We start from the raw sequence: 20,632 nt of genomic DNA on the forward strand, positions 1-20,632 counted from the left end.
AGTATATGGAATTTCCCATGTATTTTTGAACTACATTACTTTAAAAGAAAAGCATATTTGAAGGTAGACAATAAGGGCTGGGATTATGGCTTAGTGATAGAGTGCTTGCTTAGCACATGTGAGGCACTGGATTTGATCCTCAGCACCACATAAAAATAATATACTGATATTTTAGAACACCAGTAGGTGTCAACCACAGCCTGGGCCATGGGCTGCTCATTTGCCAGGCTTTTTAAACATTTATTCATAAATGATTTATTTATTTATTGTATGTTTAAGAGGCAGTATTCTAATGAACTGCAGTTTTCTCAAGGTCACTGTGCTTATTTTTAAATAAAAATACAGTGTGCTTATTATTAAAGACATAGTGATGCTCTGCTGGCATCGTTATTTCAGAAGCATTATTTCAGTCCTTAATTGTATATACACACCTATAACTCCTAATGAGTTTATTTTGGACATATCAGAATGCTATCCGATGAAACCAAATAGGCATCCAGAAAGAATGATTGGGAGTGGTGTGTTAGCCAGATACAATATTGATATTGTATTGTAGCAGATGAAACTAGGTGAGGGTCTAACAGCATTTCTTTTGTGCCCAAGTCTTTCTTTTTATATGAGTAGTTATATTTAGCTACTCCCACCAATATTTCTCTAGTTTTCCTAGGATACTTTGTATGGATGCCCATAAATAAACGTATATATTTTTTTTTACTAGAAGAAATACAAATATTAAAAGAAACGTTCCAGGGATTTTGGACAAATTCATAACATCTGAGGAAAGATGTTTTGAAGGACTTTATTACATGTGTTAATATCAAAACATGGGAGGAAAAAGAATCACAGCTTACATCATTTTATTTTTTAAAATATTTTTTAGTTGTCAATGGGCCTTTATTTTATTTATTTATGTGCTGAGAATCGAACCCAGTTCTTCACACATGCTAGGCAAGTGCTCTACCACTGAGCCACAACCCCAGCCCCACAGCTTACATCATTTTAAAACTAAAGTGTTTCTGTCAAGAGTGGATGCCCCATAAATACTTCATAGGACCATTCGTATTAAGTGAGATTTTCTTATCAGAAAAGGGCAAGGAAGTATGTAAGTACATTGGGATACTATTGGTAAATATTTAAATACATCTGTATGCCATTACAAAATGAACAGTATCATTGCTTTGTCTAAAATAAATCAGTGCATTTCCATGGTATTTAGGATTAAGAAAGTTGTTCTTAGTATAAAATACTAGCCCTTAATAATCCATTCCTTGCCATTCTCTGCAAAACCATTATGCATCTTCATATCCAATGACTAAAATACTGTAAACTAATGGGATTTGACCTGTTGAGTGTTTAGATCTCAAATTGTGCACAGTATGATTAATTAGGCAAATAGTTAACAGTTTATATTGTACATGCACATTAAAATTTAATTTTAGTTTTTTTAACTTTCCTGCTTAATTTAATCTTTTAAATTTTTCTGTTTATTGTTAAAAATTGAAATAAGTAGATAGAGAATAGCAATACTAGTCCTTTTCCTGATGATAATCACTGTTACTAAGTTTCTGTATGAAAAATTATTTTGTAATTACAAATGTAAAGCTTTCTAGTCCCCCTTACAAGTGGGGACCAGGTTTTCTACTGACATAATTGATTTGTACTAGGATTTTTGAAAAAATTTTATTTCTTTAGGACTGCTATCATGGAGTTACAACAGAAAAGATTATATCTGTAATTTCCTAAATGAACCTTCTCTGAAGACCCCTTTTTCCTGTTACCTCCTATGCTTAGAAGGGTACCTAGAACTACACTCCTCTCCACTTTTTATCAGTCTGTTATAATTTTCATTTATCTTTCAGAATTCAAGTCAGATCTAATTTCTTCTAAAAGGACATTCCTGATTCTTTGTCATTGATAGCTACAGTTATGTTTGAATGTAGAATGAAAAAAAATTTTTTTTCTTGACTTTGTGTGCTCTTCAATCTTAACAATTTGTATCTTAGATCTCCGTGTGCATACAGATTTGAACCGTGTGTGTCTGGTGCGCTCTCTCACTGACTCGTACCTCTTTGTGGAGGCTAGCTTGCAGCTTTCCCCCTTACCCACAGCTTCCAGCAGAGAGAAGCCTGCTCTTAACCTTTGAGTGGCATTGTTCTAGGATTCTTGCCAGGGAAAGGCACTTCTCCTGATGGCCACTTTCCTCTCCCTGCCACACCACACCTCACCTCCTCTCTGATCTCAGGACCTATGGTCAGGTCTTAACATTCTGTTGGACTACGTGAGCTTCCCTCTGTTCATTCTGAGGCTTGTTTGGTCTTAGTACCTGGGTACCCTGGAAATTCTTCTTTCTTTTTCTTTGGGGGCATGACTTGGGAGTTTGACTGGTACAGTACTTTCCCAGGCTGCCATGACAAAGGCATGATAACTAGAGGTAACACTTGTTTTGTGGACGGGACTCTGAGGGAGAATCTATTCCATGCCTTTCTCCCAGCCTCGGGGGCAGACTGCCATCTTTGGCTCCTGGCTTAAGCTGCATCATTCCAGTTTCTGGCTGCTATCACATGGTGTTCTTCCTTCTGTCTGTGTCTCTTAAGCACATTTTTGTTTCTTCCATGACCATGGAATGTGAGGTTCTGATTTCTCTAAAGGACATTGATTTTAAGTGTTCAAGTTTATAAATTGTATTATGGTGTATGTAAGCATGAAACCCAGACCTGCTGATTTATTATTTTTCAAATTTTCTCCAAGTTTACACCCCTCAACAAGTTGGTACTTTGTGTTTAATTACAAATGTTTATGCATTTTTCAAAAATAAAATTTAATTCTAAGTTTTTAATTTTCAGCCAGAAAACCTTGCTCAGAAGCTTCCAAACCTTGTGGAACTGTGAGTCTGTTTACTCAAATTTTTTAAAAACACAAATGGAAATAATTTTAAGTCATTTGAGTTAAGAGGATATATCATTTTAATGTATTAATTTGTTATTTTTTTAATATCATTATCATGATGCTCCTATAGGTAAACCTGTGGTTCTGCTAGGCCAAATAGTATTTTGAATTGTTTTTTACAATTTAAAGTTGTGTTTTAAATATCTTACCTCAGGAAGTGAAGGTGATGAATGATACATTTTTCTTTTTCTGGATACAATATATTGGAACAGAATCCTTCTGGATAGCCCATGTAATTGGAAAAATCTATTATTACTACTACTATATGTGGTAATTGATATAAGCATTGGATGGTATGAAATGTTTAAAATAGACATTGAAGGTCTCTTTCCCACACTTCATTAGTTTTAGTTCTTTTGATGGTTAACTCCATAATGCTGAATAACATGTTTACACCTTTGTTTTTTAATGCATCAACTTTAAGTATCAGCTAACTTATTATATTAAGGAAGATAAAATTAGATCTTCTATTTATTTTTCTTTCTAACTATCTTCTTACTTGATGTAAGAGGGTTTGCATTTCCTTTTCTTGTTCTCTTCTTTATTTGGTATGATTTTTGGTAGTGTATTGTGTTAAGCCAGTATCTACCTGTATTATCTATTGCTGCTTAACAAATTATCTCCACAAATAGTGCCTTCAAAGAATAAACATTTATTATCTTGTATTTTCTGAACTCTAAAATCTGAGCCTAAGCATAGCTGGATGCATTTGCTTTAAGGTCTCCTCCCACAAGGCTTCAGTCAAAATTGTTGGCCAGGGCTGTGTTCTCATCTGAAGAAGGATCCTCTTCTGCTTTCACTCTGGAGGTTGTTGCCAGGATTCAATTCCTTGGAGACTACTGGACTGAAGGACTCAGTTTCTTCCTGACTGTTGATTGGTCAGAGGAAGATCTCAGTTCCTTACCACTTGTCCTCTCCATAGTTCACAGCCTTGCAACTAGTTTCCATTAGAGCAGGCAAGCAAAAGGGCAAGAGAGAGAATGGAAGACGGAAGTAATAATCTCTAACTAATCTTGGATGTGACATCTCATTACTCTTCTTATGTTGTCCAGGAGAAGTGAGTTACTGGGTCTGCCCCACAATTGAGTGGAGGCTGTTGCATAGGACGTGAATGCCAGCTAGTAGAGATCAACTTAGGCTATCTTTGAGCTGCCTACCAACTATTAATTCCTAGCAAAGAATTTTACTTGTAATGACTGTGGAAATTTGTTAAAGACTTTTTCAGACTTTAAAGAAAAATCCTCGTGGATTTTACACACAATAAGGTGGAACAATCATGAATAGGAAGATTGGAACATTATATCTCAAGCTATTATATATACAATGACTGTCAAATTTTAGCTCAACAGTACTTTTCTTTGAGTTCTTTAAAAGTATTTTGACTGTTTTTTAGATTCTTGTGAGATGACAGTAGTATTCTAATCCTTCTCTCTACACACACACACACACACACACACATATAATGTCTTTTTAAATTTTTTTTTCTGGCTGCTTTCAAGATTTTCTTTTTTTTCCCTTGGTTTCCAGCAGTTTCTCGATATGCCTTTAGCCATTTTGCATGATAACTATACCCTCCCTAGACTAAATGCTCTTTAAAAAAATAGGGATGGGGAGAAAGAAAAGAAAGAACTTAAACTCTCCCAGTACTATTCTAGCATTTAAGTTTTGATTTTCCTCTAGAATTGGCTTGTTTTTGTTTACTATACAGTGCCTTAGGATTGTGGTGTGTGTGTGTGTGTGTGTGTGTGTTATCCTTGGTGTTTTAGTTATTACCTGACAGAATATCAGTCCAGTGGGAACTTATTTTGCTATACTGGAGTTGAAACTCACATTCTTTTATTTTAACCTGTTTCTTAATAATTAAAGTGGAGTTTTTAAAATCAACTTTAGTTGGTTCTTTCATTTTTGCACAGTTCGATAATCCAGGCCTTTTTATGCCATGTTTAGACCTTTTACATTTAATGTGATTGTTGATTTGATTAAGTTTTAAGTCTGCCATCTTATTTACTATTTGTTCCAACTGTCTTTTGTTATTTTTCCCCTCCTTTCTTTCCTTTGTTTTAATTATTCTAGTGTTTAGGATTCCATCTTAGTACCAATATTGGCCCATTAACTCTACCTCATTTCATTGTTGTAAAGTTTATGATATACATCTATTTCCTAACATAATCTGTCTTCATGTGATATCATTACCACTTTACATGAACATGTAATATATGGATGTTTACATTAGTACTTCCAGATCATCCTTCCCATTCTTTGTGCTATTGTATGTGTGTGTGTATTTGTGTGTGCGTGTATGTGTCAGTCAAGGTCCAGTTAGGAGACAGAAACCACACCCCTAATTTAAATAAGGAAAATCAATATAAAGATATTTTAAAGTAGCAAAATGTTATTAAGTACTAAAGAAAGTTAAGGAAGACTCTGTGGAGACTGGATTTAATACAAATAAGCAGCTACTGCCTCTGGGCTGAGGGGTAGACAGAAGTAATAAAGACTGTTAGGAGAGCAGCAACCCCCAGGTTAAGAATTAAGAGCTCTTTATAGATGGCAGGGCTGCCTCAAGAACATATAGCCTGCTGTTGGGGAAGAGACTCAGCAGATGGCTTAAACCAGAGCTGGTCTGTTATAATGGCTCACTGTTGCAGGAAGATGTTGGCAGTCTGGAACTGGTCTGTAGTAGCAGGCTGGCAGAGAGTGTGGCAGAGCTACTACAGAAGGAGCCCCAGAGTGGCAGTGGCCTGAGGCTGCACCAGAACTGCTGCAAAAATGGCTTTTAGGTGGAGAGAGCATAATTTGAATATGTGACTTGAGGTTGTCTAAGAGGGGAGGGGAGCACCACTTGGATCTGGCTTTTGTCCTAAATTAAAAATGGGAGGGGAGCTAGAATGGGGGTGACTTCTTGCTTGACTTGTGGAGTCACTTTAGCCTCCTCTTTTGAGAAAGCCTGACATTAGTCTAATTGGCAAAGGAGAAGTGTTGACAAATTCAGCGCCAGGATCAAAAAAGACAGCAAAGAAGTTAAATCAGGACTTGAGAGATAGTAAACTGATAACTGGCAAAACACATTATTATAATTTTTAATTTAAATGATCAGTTTAAGGAAATTAAAGTGAAAAAGTCATGTACTTACTCCTATATTATTCTCTCTGATTTGGCTTGCTTGAAAAAAGTCTTTATTTCCTTTTTTCTTTTTTTAATTTAAGATGATGGTAGGTTCACGTGTAGTTGTAAGAAATAATACAGAAACATTCTGTACTCTTCCACTTTTCCCCTATGTTATTGTCTTATTGCCTTACTGTAGTACAAGATCACTATCAGGAAATTGACATTGGTACAATCCACTACTTTATTCTGTTCCATCAGTTTTTCATGTACTCATTTGTGAGTGTATATTTAATTATGTGGAGTTTTCTTGATGTTTATTTTTACCACCTTTATCAGTATATACTTGTGTAATCATTCTGATAGTCAAGGTAGAGAATACTTTTATCAATGTTAGGATCACTTGAGCTATACTTTTAGAATCAAACATCCCCCCACCCCCCAAAAAACCCTACCCTGGCAGACATTTAATCTATTCTCTATCTCCCTATGATTTTTTCATTTTAAGAATGTTATATAAATGGAATTAGACAGTATATAATCTTTGGGGATTAACTTTTTTTTTTCATTCAGCATAAGGGATTCATCCAAGTTGCTACATATGTTAACAATTTATTCCTTTTTATTGCTGAGTTATATTTCATGATATGAATATGATATCTTCACCCATTGAAAGACATTTTTGCAGTTTGAGGCTATTGTGAATAAAGCTGCTGTGAACATTTGTGTACTTGCTGTTTTGTAAATAAGTTTTTATTTCTCTGGGTTAAATGGATAAGATTGCAATTGCTGAGTCGTGTGGTAATTGCATATTTCATTTCTTTTTATTGAGATACAGTTCACCCTTTTAAAGTATATGACTTCAGTGATTTGTATTCACGAGGTTGTGCAACCATTACTATTGTGTAATTCCAGAACATTTTCATTACCCTGAAAGAAACTGATTATCAGGTATTCCATGTATGTATTCTTTGTGATGCTGTTGTAAATGGAATTTTCTTTTTAATTACAATTTAGAATTGTTCATTGCCTGGTATATAAAAACGTACAACAGAATTTTGTATGTTAATCTTATGTTCTGCAACCTTGTTGAACTAATTTATTAATTCTAATTGTGTGTGTGTGTGTGTGTGTGTGTCTGTTTTTTAGGATTTTTGTTTACAAAGATCATGGGGTTTTTTTGCCAATAAAGGTACCTTTGCTTCTTCCTTTCTAATCTGTATATGCCTTTTTATTTTATTGATTAATTGCCCTGGCTAGAACTTAGAATGTTGAAAAGAAATGAGGAGAGCAGGTACTTTGATCTCAGAGAAAATCTTTCATGTTTTTTTTTTTTTGTTGTTTTGTTTTGTTCCCATTAAGTGTAATATTAACTGTTTTTCATAGGTATTCTAAAGTTGAGAAAGTTCCCTTCTTATTATTTTTTTTAACTTAAAAGGATGTTTGATTTTGTAGTTTGCTTTTTTCTTTCTCCCTCATCTATTGAGATGATCATGTAGTTTATATTCTTTATTCTCCTAATATGGCATATTATATTGATCAATACTTGTGCATTGAACCAACCTTATATTGTTGGGGTAAATCCCATTTGGTCTTGGAGTATAATCCCTTTTATGCGTTCTGGATTTGGTTTGTTAGTATTTTGTTGTGGAATTCTGAAGCTGTCTTTATAAGGAATATATTCCTCTGTAGTCTTCTTTTTTTTTTTTTAATGATATCTTTGCCTGGATTTGGTATCACTGTGTTATTGGCCTCATAGAATGAGTTGGCAAGAGTTCTCTCCTTTTATCCCCCCACCCTTTTAAATATTTGGTCAGTAATTTTAGTGGCCTCTTTCTAATCACTAACTGACAACTAATTTGAAATTACTCTAGGCCTATTCTAAGAAGACCTATTCTAAGACCATTAGTGGTCAGCTAATGATTAGGCAGAGACTCCTTAACTCATTGAATCTCTTAAGTCCACTAGTCTTTACTGAGGGACTTTGTTGTGACATGCATTCACCTTTCAGTTGTCTGCAGTTGATAGCTCTGCCTTAGCCTTCACTTGTTGCCTTCACTTCCAATTCAGCTGAGGTGAAAGAGTAAGACCTCTACAGTTCCTACCTGAGCATTTGTAGAGCTATGGCCTGTGTACAACTCCACGTATGCCTGTGATTTTCTAGATTCCCAGGAATAGCCAGGCTTTTAAAAGCTCCTCTGGACAGCTTTTCTTTTTAAGGGTTTTGGTATGTCTGTTGTTTGTTTCATCTGGTACTTACTGCCTCAGGCATCTGTAAAGTTAAATAATCATCTGTCATTTATTTCAATTTACAACACTTGAGGTAGGGATTTTGTTCAAGGCTAGTTCCTTGTAAGATAAATAGACAGCTTTATAAGTAGAGTCTTCTGGGGAACCCTAAGACAAGTTGAATAATGACAGTTTCCAGGGAATGAGACTTTAAAAGGGCTCCAATTTGGTTCTAGCCCAGGGTACTACTATTCAATTTAGTTGTGAACTCTTGGTTTTCCAGGTTTCTGCAGAGCTGGAGAATGGGAGAAAGGAATATTGTTAGTGAAAACACTACAAAGCTCATGGCCCACTATTCTTATAGACATTCTTGTCATTTTTCCCCCTTACGTACATGTTAGCTCTATATTACCACAAGTCTTGGGTTCATTTCCACATCCCTATATATATAACTTCTAAAACATTTTGCGAGTATTCTCATTGGTTTTATGGAAAAGATAATTTTTGGAGGTTTTTTTTTTCTCTGCCACTTTTGCTCAGTTTTTAGTATTACAAGAATTGCCCCAAAATTTTCCAGCTTAGCTGTGCCATTTTACATTTCCCCTAACAATGTAAGATTGTTCCATTGTCTGCACATTTCACCATCTTTGGGTATTATTACTATTTTTCATTTTAAGTAATTTCAGTAGATGTGTGATTTATCACATTGTGGTTTTCATTTGTATTTCTCTATTGGCCAATGATATTGACATCTTTTCATATATTTATTCAACATTGGTATCTTTGGTGAAGTATCTGCTTTGGTTGCTTTAATTTTATTTTTTATTCTTGAGTTTGAAAAGTTCTCTCTATAGTCTAAAAATTAAGGTTTTTTTTTTTTTGGTATTTTGTTTACAGATATTTTCTTCCAGTATATAGCTTGTCTTTACATCTTCTTTTATTTTCTTTTGTGTAGTAAATATTTTACATTTTGATGAAGTCCATCCAGTTTATCAGTTTTTGCTTTTGTGGTCAATGTAAGAATTCTTCATCTATCTCTAAGTCTTAATGATTTTTCCCTTTCCCTGTAAAAGTCTTACATTCTTTTGTTGTATATTCATCTTCTATATTTTTTTTAAATGATGTGTCTTTTAGGATTAGACTTCTTAGTTGCCAGGTTACTGTTTTGTTTATTTTAGCACTTCTGTGCTAACTCTACTAACCTTTGTAAACCTTCTATTCCATTATCCTCTGGCTTGCAAAGTTTCTGAGGAGATATCTACTGTTCTTGTATTTGTTCCTTTGAGTTTAATGTGTCTCCCTTCTCCCTTGGGCTATTTTGAAATGTTTTTATTTTTTTTATACTAGCTTTCCAGGCATTTAATTTTGATGTATTTTGTGGTTTTTATTTTCCTTATCCTTTAGGTTCATTGTGATTTTTGAGTTTGTATCTTCATAGTTTTCATCAATTTTTCACATCAATTTTTTAGACATTTAGTTCTAAACCCATTTTTTTGCTCCATTTATGGGACTATTACATATTTGTTAACTTTTTAATATATTCCATTCTCACTAAGACTGTGAGTGTTTTTTTATTTTTGTCTTTCTGTGTACTGGAACAAATCGAATTTTTCTGGTATCAGGGTCAGTTATATTTTCTTTTCAGTTAATCCGCCCAGTGATGTTTTTACTTTATTATATTTTTAATCTCTTGAAGTTCTATTTATTTCTTCTTTATATCTTACAGTTCTTACTATGTCATATTTTCATTTAAATACATGAATATGGTAATTATAGCTATTTTACTGTCCTTGTTTTCTAATTTGTCATACTGGGCCTATTTGTATTGACTATTTTTCCTCTGTTTTTGGGTCATGTTTTCCTAATTCTTGTTACATCTAATACTTTTTGATTGGGTCGTGGGTTTTATGAATTTTACATTATTGGATATATAGATTTTATATTCTTTTTTTGTTTTGCTTTTTTCTGGCATGCTTTATTGGTAGTTTTGTTTGCTTCTTTCAATATGGCTTGTTCTGTGTTTTCTTGAAACATTAATTTCAGGAAGGAATTCCTAATTACTTTATCAGGTGACTTTAAGAATTCTTTGTGTCCAAAGACTGAATAAGTGTGCATACACAATGCCAAAAATATACACACTTGCATTTGTTTCATAAATGCCAGAGTTCCTAGTAAGAATAGAGAACTGCTCTGAAAACTTGTTTCAACAAATGACTTGTCTCAACTCTACCTATCAAAAGATAACTTTAAAGACTAGGGATGTAGCTCAGTGTAGATAGAATGTATAATCAATTCATGTACATAAAGCAAGGAATTAAATTAATCATAGAACAGCATACTTGTTTAAATTGTCTTAGACTTAGTGAGTTAATACTGTCTACAGTTGATTTAATCCAACATAGAATAATATTCAGAAAATTATTTCTTATTATTCTATTTCATTGACATTTTTAGCATTTAATTTTAGGCTTTCAAAATGTAGAAGAAAAATTTAAATTCTATTTTATAATACTTTATGAGGATTTATTTTTAAAGTACAGTAAATAAAATGATAGGGCTGAGCATAAGGTTTATAAAATCTAGTTGTAAATTTATTTTTTTAAGTTATTAGTTCTTAATTTCTAGCAGTCACTGTTGTTTTGTTCTCAGTAGCTGGTTACTGCTGGTTGCTTGAGTCTCCACTAGAGTGTGCTAAAGATATTTCATTGGGAAAAGTGTTAAATACCTAGACTTGCCGAGAGACTTGTTAAGTCTGGGCATTTTTTTTTTTTTTTTTTTTTTTTTAAAGAAGAATTTGATTTCTTGTTTTTGAAATTCCTTTTGCCATGTAGTAAATTCTGGCCTTGACAATTGAGTATTTCTGTGGATACTTTAAATGATGAATATTTAATCTCTATTCTTGTTTCTCAGCGTGTTAGCTAGAAATATCTTTGTCTTATGATGTTATCCTTTAGAAACAAAAAGTTGTGTCTCCCTTGAATAATAGAAGGTTGAATTTTTTTTACATAATATATTTCTGAAAATCTGAATAACTTAAGGTGAACTAGAGAAACTTAATAATTTGTTTTATGAGGTTGAAAATAATTTGTTACTCAAGTTTTTATTTTAAAATAATTAAATCAGTACATGCATTTAATATGCAATTTTAGCATAACATTACACTCAAAGTACAATTGATTGGCTTTGATAAACATGTATTTTGTGGTGACACATTAGAGTTGGGTGAGAAAGAAAGTTTTGGCTCATTTACATTTGATAAATCTCTAGTGAGCCTTTTATTAACTGTTTACCTGGCAAAATTACTGAATAAAAACAACTGTTTTTCTTTCTTTTTTCCTCCTTTTTGCCCCAGGTACCTTCACTCAAATAACATAGTAGTGGTTCCAGAAGGTAAGCACACCTAGAATTTTTAGTTAGAAGATGATACAGTTAAAGCTTTGCTTTATAAGTAGAACAGATTATCTCTTTAAACTTATCTTGTTTGGTGTATTAGAGAATTTTAATTATAAAGCACTTTAATATATTAGTTTCAAAATTTTTTCCTCTAAAAAGTCCAGTTAAGAATTATGATTAAATAAATTAAAAGTCTAAAATGGTTAAAATGCTTAAGTAAGTCATTATGAGATAAGTTGCTAATAGGTTAAAAATAAAATGAATTCTAAACCTAATAAATCAGTTAAGAATTTTGGTTAGATTACTTTTGTTTATTAATTCTTGAATCATTTATTTAAGCAGTTTTTTATACTTTTTAATGTTTTTATTTGCTTTCTTTTTAAACTTATTATATTTTATCTCTAGGTAGAAATACTTATCATTTACATAAAAATTAGTATGATTTTTTTTTTTACTATTTTGTGAACAACTGTGACGGGGGGAAGGGGTATTAAGCATTAAAATATTTTAGATTGAAACACTTTCATTTAAGATTTGCTGTAAAACTTGAGTCAAACTCACTTTGCTTTTCCCCTTCTCTTCTATTTGAAGCTATTGGGTCCCTTGTAAAACTCCAGTATCTGGATCTTAGTGACAATGCCTTAGAAATTGTTTGCCCAGAAATTGGTCGTCTGAGAGCTTTACGTCATCTTCGATTAGCTAATAATCAACTGCAATTCCTACCTCCAGGTAATCATAGCCTACAGTGTATAATAGTTTCTTTGTTTTATAAATCTACTTTTATTCATGTTTTTCTCTGTATTTCTGGGCAATGGGCTATGGATATAAATGTATTTGCAAGTATTTGATTGTTCATTTGTTTGAAGATGAAACCAAGGTATGTGGGTGAAATGACTCAGAGTTTTTCTCTAGACACAGAATTGAGAAGGTAGCATTTAACAAGATAGGGCTACAGTTACTACAGTTGTATATTGCAAACAATGCTTCTTCTAGTCTCTGCCCTAGCAAACCATTTGTACAAAGAGCTATTTCAGTTCTGAATTTCACTTTAAGAGAATTTAGGTGAACTGTGTATGGTATAATCATCTTAGTATATAAAAGGCAAATAGAGTGTTTTGTATTTTGTTTTTGTTTTTGTCTTATTCTCTAGTGAAGTAGTGATATGATATACATCAACTTTGATTTAATTAGGTGTCATACTAGAATTTATTAGGACAATTTAAATTTGAGTCTTAGAATTGTCAGTTCTGCCTGCTGAATATCTCTTTAGATTCTGATTTACCTATAGGCAGATAGTTTCCAAAACCCTGTATTCCCTTGAAAGTCACATTAAACCTCTTGACATTTTTGTGAAGGGCATTTCAGGGACCTTTCTTTGTGGAGATGCACATTTTCAAATTCTACTGTCATATATTATTTCCCACCTAAAAAACAAAAATATGGAGTATGATTTAAGAATTAAAAAAAAAAAAAAAAACTCGTGCTTCAGGTATTACATGAAAGTTACCATATATTCAAGGATGAGCTGAAAAAGATACAAATGTCGCATTGGAAGGAATTATTTTTACTTAGTAATTCTTTCAGAAACACTAACCAGCCTTTAAGTGTATACAGTGAAATGTGTGACTCAAACAAAATTACAAATTACTACCTGTCATAGAACTTGACGTTAGGTGAGAATAAAAACTTAAGTTTAAATCCATGAATGAAGAAGTCTGTGATATGTCTTTGTGATTTAAAAAAAAAAAAAAAAGACTTCTAAAGTTTTTTCAGTACAAACATTTCTAAATGAGAGCATAGTAACTGATTTAAGTTTTAACTTTCTACATTAGCCTTAATATATAGGTCCAGGTACTGTTTGCAAAAATGATATTAGTAGAACAGTGACTTGGCTTTAAAAAACAGTTTTTAAGCCTCATATAATAAGTGCCTTATTGTTTCCAACTATAGTTAAAGCAAAAAAAATTCAATTCCATACAGAAATACAGTCTTTAGGATGTATTATATATAATCTTACTTGGTGCTATTTCATCATTCTAGCTTTCATTAAGTTTATGTATTCAGATATCCAGAAAATTAGATTCTGTTTTGAAGATTGTATAAAAGTAATATTTTCATATATGAGATTAAGTATTTTATAGAATCAAGATGCATGGATATAATGCTTCAGCTGCAAACCCCTTTTTACATACATTTAAAGAACATACAAACATACAGTTTTGTTCTGTGTGTTATATTATTTTGTCTTTTCCTGTAATATAAGATCATTTTGTGGTAGAATGTGGTCATTTCCTTCCATTATATGTTCTCAGAGGTTAAGGATGTACTTCTGATATCACTGACTGCCTCCTAATAGCCTCCTAATAACCAGTGAACAATGTATGTTCCCCGATTCTTTCATATAATTTTTTATTTATATTTCACTTGTTGTACAAGAAAATTGAGTCATATTTTTTATCTTATTTTCCTAGTTTTTTTTTCTATTGTTTTGAATAGGAACTTTTGATTGAGCATGATTGTATTTTTCTTCCTGGACTACCATGAATAGCAGTGGACTTGGCACTACTACTTATTTGAATCACTTATACATCTCATTATAAAGTCATTATAACTATTGTGATTTGAATGAGTTAGGGGATATGTGTACATCCCCAAAATGTTAAATCAATTTGTCTTTCTCTCTGGGATACTGCACAGTATTGTGTAATCCTATGAGGTGCTGGAAATAGCCATGTGGAATGGGAGACAAACAGTGAAAGACAAAGCAAGGAGAGGACAGAGGAGGCTTCCCTAAACTTGAATATTCCAGTCCCAGATTCTGTTCTTGAGATCCATAGGCTTTGTGCTTAGTAAAGATAGGCTGTGGGAATGTGAAGACAAACAGTCTTGCTTTTGCTTTGTGAGACTAGTTTTGGTTCCACTTTCCTGCAGTCCTGTTTGGGTTCCACTTCCCTGTGCCCCTCCGCAGACAGGGCTCACCTCTTGTGTTCCTTTACTTTAAGACTTATTCTGTATTACTTGTCCATTGCTTGAAAACAGTTGTCTTAAAGTTTTTTTTTTTTTTTTTTTAGCTAATTTTATTGTATTTTGATGGGAGGCAAGGTATCAGTTACCTTGTCATGTTTATTAGATGTTCTTTGATTTCTCATCTGATAAATCATTTACAAGAATCAGAATAAATCATGTATAAGGTTGCTTATCTGCATTCATATATACATGTATATTCTTAAGTATGTAACACTTAGACATTTATATATTGCCTTTCCCTACTTCCAATATCAAAATTAGCAATTTTTAATATGTATTTTTTAGTTGTAGTTGGACCCACAATACCTTTATTTTTATTTATTTATTTTTGTGTGGTGCTGAGGATCAAACACAGGGCCTTGCACTTGCTAGGTAAGCACTCTACCGCTGAGCCACAACCCCAGCCCTCAAAACTAGCATTTTTATAGAACAAATTTAAACTAACATCCTCCCAAAGATCTTTTCTAACTTGATGAGATAAAATTATATGAGCTATTATTAAAAGAACCACTGTGCACCTACAAATGAAGGATTATTGGGGAAGAGTTTATATTAGGCAGGGACTTTTGCCAGACACTTTTTTTTTTTTTTTTTTACTGTAAAGACCACAAAATCTGTTTGTTGGGACTGTATGAAAGCAAGAGGAATTAATCCTTGTTAGGAGCATTCTGATACATTCTGGGATTTGCCGTTAATTCTCCATGAATTCCCATGGGAGAAGGTTATAGTAACAAACAAAAAGTAACCAGGAGCCAGAAAAGATGATGCTTGCATCTGGGATATAAATCAGCCTATTTTTTTAAAATACTTTTATCCTTGAAAAGTTGTTTTGCATACCAAAAAAGGAAGGATTTTTAGTCCAAATTAAAAACATGAACGTATTGTACTTTAATGGCTAAAAGTACACAAACAGATATGTCCCATATACAATCAGCATGAATTATTATTAAACTCAGGCTTCAAGTATGATTAAATTTATTATTATTTATTATTTTATTTTATTTTTTCTCAGTTGATCCTCTATTGCTTTATTGGGATGAAATTTAATATTTTGGTCTGTCCCATTGCCTCCTAACTTGCTCCAAAATCTCTGTGCTTACGGTGTACTATGGAGGTAGGGAGGAAGGAGATCAGCCTTTTCCTCTGGAGGCTATGGTAGAAACCAGGGCCTGGTCTCCAGGCTCTTCTGTTACTTTCTACCCTGTTTGTTGGGACTGTATTGTCACTGAGGTGCATACTATCGTGATTCTTCAGAGGTGCTGATCCCACCCCATAGTTACAGGCCTGGCTATGGGTGTTCCACCCTGCCTTACAGTTTCCTGTGATGCTAGGTGAACCAGGTACACTGGGTCAGCTGTGACTTCTTTAACTCTTCCACTGCACCTGCATCCTGAATGGACATCTCAAAGGCAGATTACTTTTTGAATCCTCCCAACACTAAGTGTCCCCAGATAATCAAGGTTATTCTTCTGATATTATCCTCTTAGCTCATGATCTTTTTGGTGATTTATCCTTCTGGGAGTCTGGGGTTTTCATTTATTATACATTAGTGCTGGTGGTAGCACCTCTCTCACTAAAAAAGCATCTAAAAATGCATTCCTGGCAGAATTCCCTTCTGGTATCACCAGGGTATGTACGTGTGGCCAATAATATATGCAAATAGACTGTATTTTGTGGGAGTATCTGTAAGGCCTGGGAGACTTACTATTTCATCTCTTTAATAAGAAATATGTGTTGGCTCAAAGTATGCCATGCTGTACTAGAAAAGTGGGCATCATGGGAGAGATAGGATTCTGAGAAATGGATATTTTATTGTCCAATATTTTAAAACTTCCTAAGAAATGACTAGACAGTCAAGAGAGAAGTATTGACTGAGTTGCTAGATGACCACTGAGTAAATGAATAAATTGTCTGCCAGAGTCCTAAGCTCATATTCAGACCCTATTCTTCTAATTAATTTTATAGACCTAAAGTTTATAGTATATAATTTTATTAGTAAAGTAACTTTATAGTATAATTAAATATATATTAGTAACAAATATTTTATTTCATTATTTATATAAAGTTATTTTGGTATGCTAGATTAAATAAAACCCATTGATTTCTCCAATATCTTCAGATACTATTACATACTGTAAAATCTGCTTACAAATGGAGCTAATGCCTTTAAATTTTATTTGCACTCTTTTATAAGCTTTAACAATTTGGCAAAAACCTCAGGATAAAAATGGCCATTAGAATTTGTCTGGAAAAAAAAGTTTTGTTTTCTGGACCATGTATCCTTAGAGCTTAGAGTTAAATACAAAAAAAAAATCCATTTTAGGAAAGGTATAAAGGGAAATGATGGAAAACTTGCCAAATGCCTGAAAAACAAAAGTTTATTGTGACAATGTTTGGGAGAGGGAAAAAAAAAAGCAAAGAAAAAGCATTGGTCCCTGAGATTTAGAAAGTCTTTACCATTAATCAAGCTACTGGCTAAGGCACATTGAGCTTCTTTCCATGGACCTCTTGTTTGTGAAAAAAATCTAAAAGCAACTAACATGATAACCAAATTCACCTCCCATGCAGTACTTCTCTTCCTTGTCTGTGTGCAAATAATTTATTATCCCACAGTGTAGTACAGTGCTGGGTGTGGACAGTGATGGCAGTACTGAGGTCAGAGAAGATGGTTCAAGGAGAAGTCATGTTTGAGGTGAGGGACTGAGCTGATGTGTAAGTGGTATGCAGAAGCAAATGATTGGGATCTTAAAAGTTCATTGTTTATTTCTGAAATACATCCATTTCCTAGTCTGTCATACATACTGCTTCCACGATTCTCTCCCTCAAATAGATTTGGTAAACTGCTTCTTCAATTAAAATTCTTCATTTAAATTGCCTAAAGTGTTGTGATTGTCATGATAGAAACCTATACTGGGTTCATCACAATTAATTTTTTGTGTGTGTGTGTGTGTGTGTGTGTGTGTGTGAGAGAGAGAGAGAGAGAGAGAGAGAGAGAGATGAATACCAGGAAGCAGGGATTAAAAAAAAAGCAATGAATATAGAAATCTTCTTCATCTTTTGGAGTAAAATTTTCTTGAGAATTTATCAAATATTTTTTCTTAGACGCAGCCTTTTGAGATTTAGTTGTTATTTTTGTATAAATCAGCTTGCAGTATTTTAGAGGTAACGTGGAGTAAGTTCTGCTATAACCTTTGATATTTTTGCAAATTTGCATTCATACTTCATTTTTACTGAAGAACTTTTAAGCAAGCATTAAACACTTTTCTTACATTAATAGTGATTTGATATTTTACACTTATTAACCAAGCTTTTGGGGGAAAAAGCAAGTTTTAGATACATAAACGAAGATTTTATTTTTGTGGTTACTTTATAGCTTCAGTTGATTTTTCTGCTTTGATTTCAGTATAGTGTTGTTTTGTAACATGATCAGAAAATTATAGTCTCAGGTCATTTTATATAATTGTGAAGAAAAAGTAACTGGAAGAATAAAGCACCAAAATAAATATTTCTTAAAAAGTAATGTGTTCAATATGTAAAATATTTTGTTTTGTATTTCATTTGTTGTTTGAATGTGATTTTTGCTTTTCTTCATCTATAAATTGTTTTAACCTTGCTTAAGATATAAATTTAATTCTGATTTTCTGCTCTGTAAGTAATTTTAGAGTTCCTGATTGTATTAGTAAATGAAAAGTTTTATGATTTGCCAAGGTTGATGTAATGAAAAGTAACTAAAGAAATGTAGTTTGATATCACTTATTTCCAAGCACCCCCCTACACACACACAGTTGGCATTGCAGTTCTTTGGTTACTCGTTTTTATTAATCCCATTTTTTAAAGAGTCAATATTTTTAAAAATACATTTTTAGACATTGATGGGCCTTTATTTTGTTCATTTATTTATATGCAATGCTGAGAATCAACCCAGTGCATTACACATGTTAGGCAAGTGCTCTACCACTGAGCCACAGCCTCAGTTCCCAAGAGTCAACATTTTAAGGAGATATTTTTATGTTTTTAAAAGATTTTTAGTTTTCACTGGTAGTTTTGTTTGTAAGGTGGTGAGAAAATGTGAAGTCAAAACTGGCAATAAGTGAGGAAGGGTTCCAAACAAACAGCCTTATATGCTTATAACAAATATCATTTGTTGGTTCTATGACTCTTTTCCTTCTTAGCTGCATCTGCTGACATCTCTGCTCCTGACATAGTCCTAAAGAGGACATAAGTCTGGCAGGTCTATTTTGATGACTTTTTCTTTTTAGTTTCAAAAATTGGCATTCATTTGTTATGTATGAATTTACAAACCAAATTAATTTCTTAGTAGTTTTTTAAAGGGATAATAGCATGCTTTGTAGAATATAGGTTCTAATGTGAATTTTTTTTCCTTAAATGAGATCTCTTTTATTCTATTATCATAGTCATTATCATAAAATGTTGAACTGATTTTGAAGAATTTTAAAAACATAGTTGAAACATGTTGGTATCTGAACCAATACATGGAAATTTTCTTTCCTTCATTATTCTTTTAAAAAATAAATGCGTACTTTTTAGGAAAAAACATTTTTATACAGAATATGAGGGTTTATGTAAGTCTGTTTATTTCCCAGTCACAGATTAAATTTCTAACTACCTTTAAATTAGAAATGACTGTAAGATTATGTTATACAAATGTTAAAACAAGAAATAGAATCCTGATTTCCATTTACCCAGGGAATTATAACTGATTTATGTTGTGTGATATGTATGTACTTTTTAAATCTACATAATGTGTTGACATGTCTTCTTAACAATAATTTGTTAAACTTTATGACAACATCAATAATTTTGTTCCTGGCATGAGTTAATTTTATTTGTTATTCTCCACTGATTTTTTGATAGTTTTTATTGAGGTACAATTTATATATTATAAAATTCACTATTTTATATATGAGTTGATAAATTTTACTAAATGTACACAGCTGAGCACACATTTCAGTTTTTAGAATACTTCCATCATCTCTAAATCTCCCTACTGTTTGTCTGTTGCCAATTCTCATTCCCACCCCATTCAGCCATTGATCTTACAGTCTGTCTCTATAGTTTTGACTTTTCCAGAAATTTCATATAAATAGAATCATATAATATGTCTTGTGATTTTAATGTTTTTTCGTGTCTGGCTTATTTATTTAGAAAAATGTTTTTGCATATATATTATCTTCAGGTTTTTGGTACTTTGTTTATTTTTATTGCTCAATAATTTTTTACTGTATAGATACTCCAAATTTTGTTTATTCAGCAGTTGATTGATAATTTAGATGTTTCCATTTGGGGTTGTTATGAATAATGTTGCTATGAAAATTTGCATACAAGCTTTTTGTGGACATATGTTTTCCTTTCTCTTGGGTAAATACCTGGAAGTAGAATCCTTGGGTTTTATGTTATATTTTTAACTTTGAAAGAAACTGCCAAACTGTTTTCCAAAGTGACTGTACCATTTACTTTCCTGCTAGCACTGTATGAAGGTTCCAATTCTGCCTTATTCTTGCCAATGTTTGGTATTTTGATCCTTTTTTTTTATTGTAGCTATTTTAGTGACTATGTGGTAGTAGCATCTCCTTGTGATTTTAATTTTCATTTTATTATTAACTTAAGCTTATTACATTTTGTGTGTTTATTTGCCATTTCTGTGGTGAAATAGCTATTCAAATCTTTTGCCCCCCAAAATTTAGTTGTTTGTGTTTTTAATATTGCATTGTAAGAGTTCTTTATGTGTTCTGGTATTAAAGGATAATTTTCACCAAAAAGCTAAGATCCTGGCTCCAATACAGATAACAAATATTTTCAAATGTGATAGTCTTTATTTAACTAATTGATGAGGAAATTGGTAAGGTGTTACAACCAGTTCAAAGTGGAATCCACAGAACAGACATATTAGAGATCAAGTGTATTGAAATGA

General features: G+C 32.7%; 1 protein-coding gene across 4 annotated transcripts in view; it reads left to right on the top strand.

Moving 5' to 3' along the window:
- Window positions 1-20,632, top strand: part of Lrrc28 (leucine rich repeat containing 28) — a 141,838-nt gene that overhangs the window by 16,010 nt on the left and 105,196 nt on the right. For all 4 annotated transcript variants that reach the window (XM_027921398.3, XM_027921389.3, XM_027921407.3 and 1 more), the window contains exons 3-5: window positions 2,844-2,884; window positions 11,633-11,670; window positions 12,265-12,402. In XM_027921398.3, the coding sequence (XP_027777199.1) occupies window positions 2,844-2,884; window positions 11,633-11,670; window positions 12,265-12,402 (217 nt within the window). The remainder of the gene's footprint in view (window positions 1-2,843; window positions 2,885-11,632; window positions 11,671-12,264; window positions 12,403-20,632) is intronic.

This window comes from Marmota flaviventris, chromosome 2 (genome assembly GCF_047511675.1).
Source record: "Marmota flaviventris isolate mMarFla1 chromosome 2, mMarFla1.hap1, whole genome shotgun sequence".
Lineage (NCBI taxonomy): Eukaryota > Metazoa > Chordata > Mammalia > Rodentia > Sciuridae > Marmota > Marmota flaviventris.